This window comes from Haplochromis burtoni, unplaced genomic scaffold (genome assembly GCF_018398535.1).
Source record: "Haplochromis burtoni strain Fernald_Lab_line unplaced genomic scaffold, NCSU_Asbu1 Contig_23, whole genome shotgun sequence".
Classification (NCBI taxonomy): Eukaryota; Metazoa; Chordata; class Actinopteri; order Cichliformes; family Cichlidae; genus Haplochromis; species Haplochromis burtoni.
Genome location: NW_024582384.1, coordinates 86,644 through 94,193, shown reverse-complemented (window position 1 = coordinate 94,193; position 7,550 = coordinate 86,644). Strand labels below are relative to the sequence as shown.

General features: G+C 38.1%; 1 protein-coding gene across 8 annotated transcripts in view; it reads left to right on the top strand.

Annotated features, from left to right (window-relative positions):
- mapk10 (mitogen-activated protein kinase 10) overlaps positions 1–7,550 on the top strand; it is a 36,654-nt gene that overhangs the window by 16,840 nt on the left and 12,264 nt on the right. For 6 of the 8 annotated variants that reach the window (XM_005917348.3, XM_005917347.3, XM_042218729.1 and 3 more), the window contains exons 4-8: positions 883–1,012; positions 1,471–1,529; positions 1,917–2,055; positions 2,674–2,839; positions 3,857–3,928. In XM_005917348.3, the coding sequence (XP_005917410.1) occupies positions 883–1,012; positions 1,471–1,529; positions 1,917–2,055; positions 2,674–2,839; positions 3,857–3,928 (566 nt within the window). The remainder of the gene's footprint in view (positions 1–882; positions 1,013–1,470; positions 1,530–1,916; positions 2,056–2,673; positions 2,840–3,856; positions 3,929–7,550) is intronic. The other 2 variants (XM_005917349.3, XM_042218728.1) reach the window with 1 other exon arrangement.

The window sequence follows — 7,550 nt, the reverse complement described above, 5'->3', positions numbered from 1 at the left end:
ATAGATAGATAGATAGATAGATAGATAGATAGATAGATAGATAGATAGATAGATAGATAGATAGATAGATAGATAGATAGATAGATAGAGAGAAGCAACTCTAAGATCCATCAAACAATACAGTTGATGATCTCCATGATCACCTCTGTATACCAAAGTACTGTAGAGTCAAACTGAGAAAGAAAGGAATCGGGGTGTTGCACTGGGCCAATCAAAGTCCTGACTTCAACCTGACTGAAATGCTGCAGCGGGACTCTAACAGAGCTGTGAATAAATGAATGCCAGCAAATGTCACTGTAGAGGAGACTGGTCCAAATTTGCTCCATGATGATGTGAGAGACTGGTAAAAGTCACAGAGAAAACACTTACTTGACTCCGTTGCTGTTAAAAGTAGTACAACAAGCTGCATGTTGCCTTAATTTATGTTAAATAAATAATTTCTTTTTACCATGACTGTGAATACAAAATGCAGAAATAAATACAATAATAATTATTAATAAAAAAATTAATTAATTGAATATAAGATTAGATAAAAAATTCAAATAATAGTAATAATAATAATACGATATGAGAGTAAACTCATTAAATTAAAAAATAATGTATACATTTATGTTTAATCACAGTGTGTCATGGATTTAATGGGCTACTTATTGATTTTAGTTTTATTAAGTATATAACTTACTATTACTGTAATACACAGTTGTCACACAGCTAGCAAGTTATAATTGAGCCCTATAATCTTCATGTATTAATAAGTTCTGATTTATATTATTTTTACAGAGAGCCTTTCATCTATTTTATCCTTTTGTGTCAGTGACTATTGACATTAAGCCATGGATTGTTGCAAGAGGAATACTGATCTCTGTGGTTTGTTTTCTGCAGTGCGGGCTATGACGCTGTCCTGGACAGAAATGTAGCCATCAAGAAGCTGAGCAGACCCTTCCAGAACCAGACCCATGCCAAGAGGGCATACCGGGAGTTGGTGCTTATGAAATGCGTCAATCACAAAAATGTAAGCGATTCAAACGAGAGGTAACAAAGGACCAAAGAAAAATGTATCCCGACTTGAATGAGATGCAGTTTAAAACTGCACCCCAGTCTGAGTCTATTTCTGGCTCCTGCTAAATCCCTTTGCTACAAAAGCAGACAAGTCGCAGCAACGTTATGACCGTGCTAAATTCCATGCCTCCAGAAATGTACTAAACTGGCAAGAGACTGAAACAGAGAGTGCTTCAAGGCATGGATGTAATCACCAGTGCCGCAGTTTGTGCTCTTCTGCCTCTTTTTTCCATCCTCCACATTTATCCCCACTTTGTTTCGTTTCGCCTCTCTGGTTTACTCTGTCTCTCACTCAGCGGTGTCCTTCAAGAGGGTCATTACTAACTTGTGCCCACAGTCCCCTGCTTTAATGTCTTTTCTTGTATTTTTACTGCTCGTTGTTGACCCTGTTCATGCTGTTCTCTTTTTCAGATTATCAGTTTATTAAATGTCTTCACACCACAGAAATCATTAGAGGAATTCCAGGATGTGTAAGTATACTCAGGAAAAAAATTAGCAAGAAAACGAAACATGTGTTCATTTAAAATGCCAGACAAAACACAGGGAGTCTTTTTACACTACATTAGGTGCTTATTACTCCTTTGCACCTCATTCGTTTTTGACAACTATTCGAGTGGAATCAGTGAACGTACTGCAGGTGTAATGTGAGGCAGCCGGAGGTGTCCTGTTTCCATAATGAATGATAAATGAGAGTGAATTCACTTTTAGAACAATATCTGTGTAAATAGTACCAGAGTGAGAGTTATCGGCCCACGTGGAGGCTTTCAGTTTCTCAGCAGTAACTCGTGGGCCACACATCTCACACGTGTGTCAACCATTCATGCATAAATTAAACTTTTTTTGTTTTTGTTTTTTAGGTATCTAGTGATGGAACTAATGGATGCCAACTTGTGCCAGGTGATTCAGATGGAGCTTGACCATGAGAGAATGTCCTACCTGCTCTACCAGATGCTGTGTGGTATCAAACATCTGCACTCAGCCGGCATTATTCACAGGGTAGGAGAGCAAGCCTGCTCTGTCTTCTTCTTCCACTGCTGGATTTGGTTTGTGTCGTGTGCTTTTAAATCTTCAGCAATGTCAATATATTGCACACGTTTTGTGCCATCACCTCAATCGCTTTAGTGAGAAAACGCTACAGAGACCAGGGCTGAGAAGCGGGAACAAGTGCGCACTGGACTCTGCAGGTTTTGCGTGCCACATCCATGAAGGCAGACAGCATTTGCATTTGTAGAAAGCGCCTTCCCTATGTCAACAATAATTTAGTCCCGACATTGCTGCAGTTCAGAATTACCTCCTGTAAAATAGCAAATTGTTGTTCTAACACCCCGACTTGTGTGAGGATCAAACAAAGAAAATATGTGTTGATAGAATTTTAGAGTTGCTGGAAGGTTTGTTATCATCAGAGCGAGGCAGTCTAGTTCATCCTCGTTCTTTCATTTCCCTTATTTTCCACGTTTTTGTTCTATTCCCTTAAATGAAAAACTGAAGTATTATACTAAAGAGTCTCTTACATGAATCATTAACAAACAATAATTGTTAATAGACTTTCTGTGAATAACAGCAGGAAATAATCATTAATATACATTTTTTCTCATTTCCCATTGCTTTTGCCAGGATCTCAAACCAAGCAATATAGTGGTGAAATCAGACTGTACCCTGAAAATCCTGGATTTTGGTCTGGCTAGGACTGCAGGCACCAGTTTCATGATGACCCCATATGTGGTGACCCGATACTACAGAGCCCCAGAGGTCATACTAGGAATGGGATACAAGGAGAATGGTGAGATTAAATAGAGTCATGGCATTTAATTTTTATTAGTATTAGTATTTGCTTTTAGATCCAAGTACAACTGTAACTGTACACTGCAAATTGTAAATAAAAACAGAATGTGATGACTTGCAAATCTCATTAATCCATATTTTATTCACAGTAGTACACAGAAAACATATCAAATGTTTACACTGTGAAAATGTGCTATCAAAAAAATCAAAAACGCTCAAGCTAAACAAATGGCGGGAAAAGTGGTACAAAAAATGGTAATAAAGTGGTAATAAAAAATTTTCTAATATGGTTATATCATCAATTACACTTTGTAGTTTATTGGCACTTTTTTGCACTTGGTTATGTTCTTGCTGTGGCAGTGAGCCAACATAAAACTGATGTGGTGGAAAAAAGCCTTTGAAATGTTTACATTTTAAGAAGCTAATTACGGCTCTATGTGTTTTTAAACCATCTATCAATAAACAAACTGCTCACATGTGCAGATGATCGTTTGATGATGATTCCAAATTAAAGTGTCATATCATTAACTTTAAAACCTTATCAACAATTCAGGTCAAGTGACTTAAAGTGCTGGAGTTATGAGTCACTGATTAACCCCTTAGCAGTCCTATTAGTCCCCTAAACCATCCAATGTCCCGTGGGCGGTACGTCCGACTGCTAACAGTTTAAAAGCCCCCAGAACACGTGACTGAGTGCCAGCCTCAGTGACTCATTAGCCATATATCTCTGAAGAAGGGAAGCCTGAAAGCTCCAGGGCTTTGAATTTCCTGCCACTAGTTAGTCTATCTGAGGCGCTGCTTCACTGTACTTCACTCTGCTCTGTCTATCTCTGTATTCAATTCTGATTTGAATCCTGAAACATGCCTCTCACTAATTATTCCTCTCTCAATTAAAACCAGTTAGCATCTGATCACTAATGCCAGTCTATGAGCTGTCTGTGGACAACACTAACCTTTGCTTTCCCTCCTTGTGTTTTGCTCCCTCTGTGTCTCATCCTCACCTCTATGCGTGCAGTGGATATTTGGTCGGTGGGGTGCATTATGGGAGAAATGGTGCGCCACAAAATCCTTTTCCCTGGCCGGGACTGTATCCTTGTTAATAAAAACAGATCAATTCTTTGACTGTGGCTTTTTACATGTTGTAGTTTTGCTCATAAAAGTCAAGTGACACTCACACTGAAAATAGGTTTTTTAGTTTAAAGTATAAGCAACCATGTTCAGTTTTGATTGATTGTGATGCTCTCTGAAAGCACCTGAGAGTATCTGGAAGTGCTATGCCAGCTAAGGAAAAAGAAGCTGCCGCCATGTAAGCAGGTAAAGATCTTAGAAATATAACTTTTAAATGGTGTTTTGGTCAAGCAGCTACTGAGCCTGATGTTTGCTGTATGTTACTGAGGTGAACTAAACCGCACTCACATCTGGCTGGCTTGTAACACAGATTTATAGCAACAACAACTTATCTTCTTTAACGCTTTTCACTTAACCTAGTAACATCATAAAATGCTCTTTTCAATGCTTTTTTTCAATGGGAAGAGGAAATTCTTTCTTACCTTATTTCTGAATATTTACATGTGTGCTCTTAGAGTGCTACCTGGTGTTTTCTCTTGCAGTGATCGGGGTGTGCTACATCCCTGAGAAGACTTCCTTTAGTAGGGTGGATTTGTAAAAATAGTCCCTGTGCTGGAGTTGAGGACATGCGCACATATGGGATGAGCACATCTACATGTATGAGTCAGGAATGCTAATTAAATATTCAGTAATGAGTGAATAATATTGAGTATTCCCTTTGAGCATGTGTAAATAGCAGCCTGGTTGAACTCAATTAGCAGTGGAAAGTTCAAAGGTTGAAAGTGTAGTCGATTAGCACATAGTAATTCCCCTGTAATTAAATGAAGTTATTTGAAATTAAAATGTAATTATATTCACCCACAAATACTTAAAGACAGATACGCAATTACGGGTGTCAAACAAATGCTAAAATGCTTAAGTAAAAATTAATTTTAAGTGCAGACATCAAACATTTTCCCATCTTACATCGTAAACACACTGTACTTTTCAGGCCAGAGGTCTTATTATGGATTGGATTAATGTTGCCTTTTGATATCTTTATTTAATATTTATAAAGTTGATGTGAATGATGGATGTTCTATTATTCAACTGTCCTTTTATTCTACCAATATATATGTGATAAGGACTGTTCCCACTCACCAACTTATGAGAAAACATAAATACCATCAAAACTTGTAGGTGTGTGACCTTATATTGATGGAGCCAAGTCGAACTTGATTCATTTTCTTTCACAATCACTATTCAAAAATAACTTTCAATTTTAAATTTTAAAGTTAAGGCTACTCCATAATACAAAATCACAACATGCTTACAATGTCAGATTGGCACATTTTGTTTACTTTTCTACAAAATTATGTAGAAGTTAGTAGTTAGTGCTTGCAGTACAATCTGTGTTTCCTGTCTAAAAAAATCCTCTGAATTCTGGCACCACGTAAAGTAACTCATGCTGTAATTAAAATTACTTACAGACTACTTGAATTCACTTACAGTATATTCTTTTCTTTGTTTTGTGTAAAATCCTGACTTGTCATTCCTTATTTTAATGTACCTACCTTTACGTATTTTTAAGTAAATATAATGACACTGTAATTTCAAAGAAATACAATGAAATGCCATTTATTTACAGGGGAATTAGTAAAGAGCCATATTATAATCTGTTACCTTAGCAATTAATTAAGATGAAGAATAAAGTGCTATAGGTGGTAAACATTCAACTAAGATTGGCTACAACCTACTGCTGTAAGGCTTGTGTCTCATCCCCAGCTGAAAACAGTTTCTAACAAATACACAATTTAATTTGGAATTAGAGGTAAAAGATTCCGACCCTTTGCCTGAATTCAGGGGGAACAAATGGCAGTGAAAGCGAAGCCATTTTCATACGTTTTGTCGTTGTCACAAGTCTGAAGCAAACCATCTCCTGTTGTGTTTTCACGTGTCGCACACAACAGAAGATTGCGTCAAAGTTGTTCTCACCAGTATAAATACTCAATTGATTTAGGCGGGGGTGCTGCCTGAATACAGAGTACTGGGTGCAGGAGACGCAATGCCCTATTGTTTGTTGTGAATCCATTAAACAGTTATCTGTGCTATTCCCCGTGAGGTAAAGACCATTTAATGTCTGACACCAGCTAATTGGATATTGCCTGTTAATGCGTGTCAGTCATAGGATTTAATGTATGTACTGTATGTATAAAAGAACCTTAGCATAATGACAGATCGACACAATTCTTGAGGCACATTGCACTTAGGCGCTTGAAGGGATTTCTTTGCACTTTGCATGCAGATCCGGTGCCTACCTGTTCAAATATGAAACATGAAGCTCACAGGACTGTTTGCAGATTCTTGTAATTGATTCACTTTGTGTTGTTTAGGAACCTCGAGCAAATTCTGTTTGAGGGTCAATATTCAGATAATTAACACATTTATTAGGACCAGAAAACAAACAAAAAGTAGCACATATATCATACAGTGGTAGTACCACTAACTGTGCTCTCTTTTCATGTAGCTGCTAGCGTTTTTGACAGTGAACTGAGATTGATCACAGCCACACATGGCAATGGTAAAGGTAATACTCTGCTGTCTGCAGCCCTGAGCACTGGGTCCCTGAAAGATTAATGTTCTGGAAAGCTAGAGAAACCCAGCAATGAGTCAAGCAATATCTTTCTCCGCTGTCTCTGCTCCCAAAATGACCTAAAAATTCGTATCATTTCATCACTCCATACCTTTTGCTTTAGATCAATAAAGTAGAGTCATGCACACTTTTGTTAATATTCTGCTTATAGATCAGTTCTGGACTGGTACCCTGTTGTCGCAAATCTTAATGTATTTCATTGATTTTTCAACTTAGAACTATTGACCTGGCTAAAGTCTACACGTCCCAGAGTGTCTGTCAAATGATACAGAGTAGGTAAGAGACTACCGGTAAAAGCCCAGTGGGCTACAGGGTTACTGGTTGTTCTGTGATGGATGAGTGGAGCAGTGTGTTTATTAATAAGTTATATTGGCGGTCTTGGAGGAACCAAAGGTGGATTTTACTGTGGTCAATAAGCTTGAAAATATATTCTCTCTAGAGAAGGTGAAATGATTTTAACATTTCCTTCTGTACAGAGGTCCTTTTTCTACTTAGTAATCATACAGCCACCATTACCTCCTTTGTTCTTCAAGTTTTAAAATGTGGCTGACTTTTGTTTTAAAGTACCTCTCTGCAGAAATGATTAAGCACTGATAGTTCGGATAGCATTGCTGACTGGTGTTGGCCTATTACAGATGCACTGTATGGACACAAGTATTGGGTCACGCTGCTTAATCTTTGAACTTGGGTGGAATTTTGTGTTTGTTTTGTTGCCAACTTTGTTGCCACAGGGGTATAAAACCAAGAAAGAATGGGTGGTTCTGAAGAGCTCACTGAATTTGAGCGTGGTACTGTAATAGGATGCCAGCATTGCAACAAGTCAATTTGTTCCCTCCCAGATATTCCACAATCAGCTTCCACAATCTTCCACTCCCCCATGAAGTGGCAGACCATGGTTGCCAAGTGCTGAGGCACATAGTTTGGCACTCCAAACCTCCTTTGGCATTAACATCAGCACAAAAACTGTGTGCTTGGAGGTTGGGGAGGCACCGGTTTCCAAGGCCAAGCA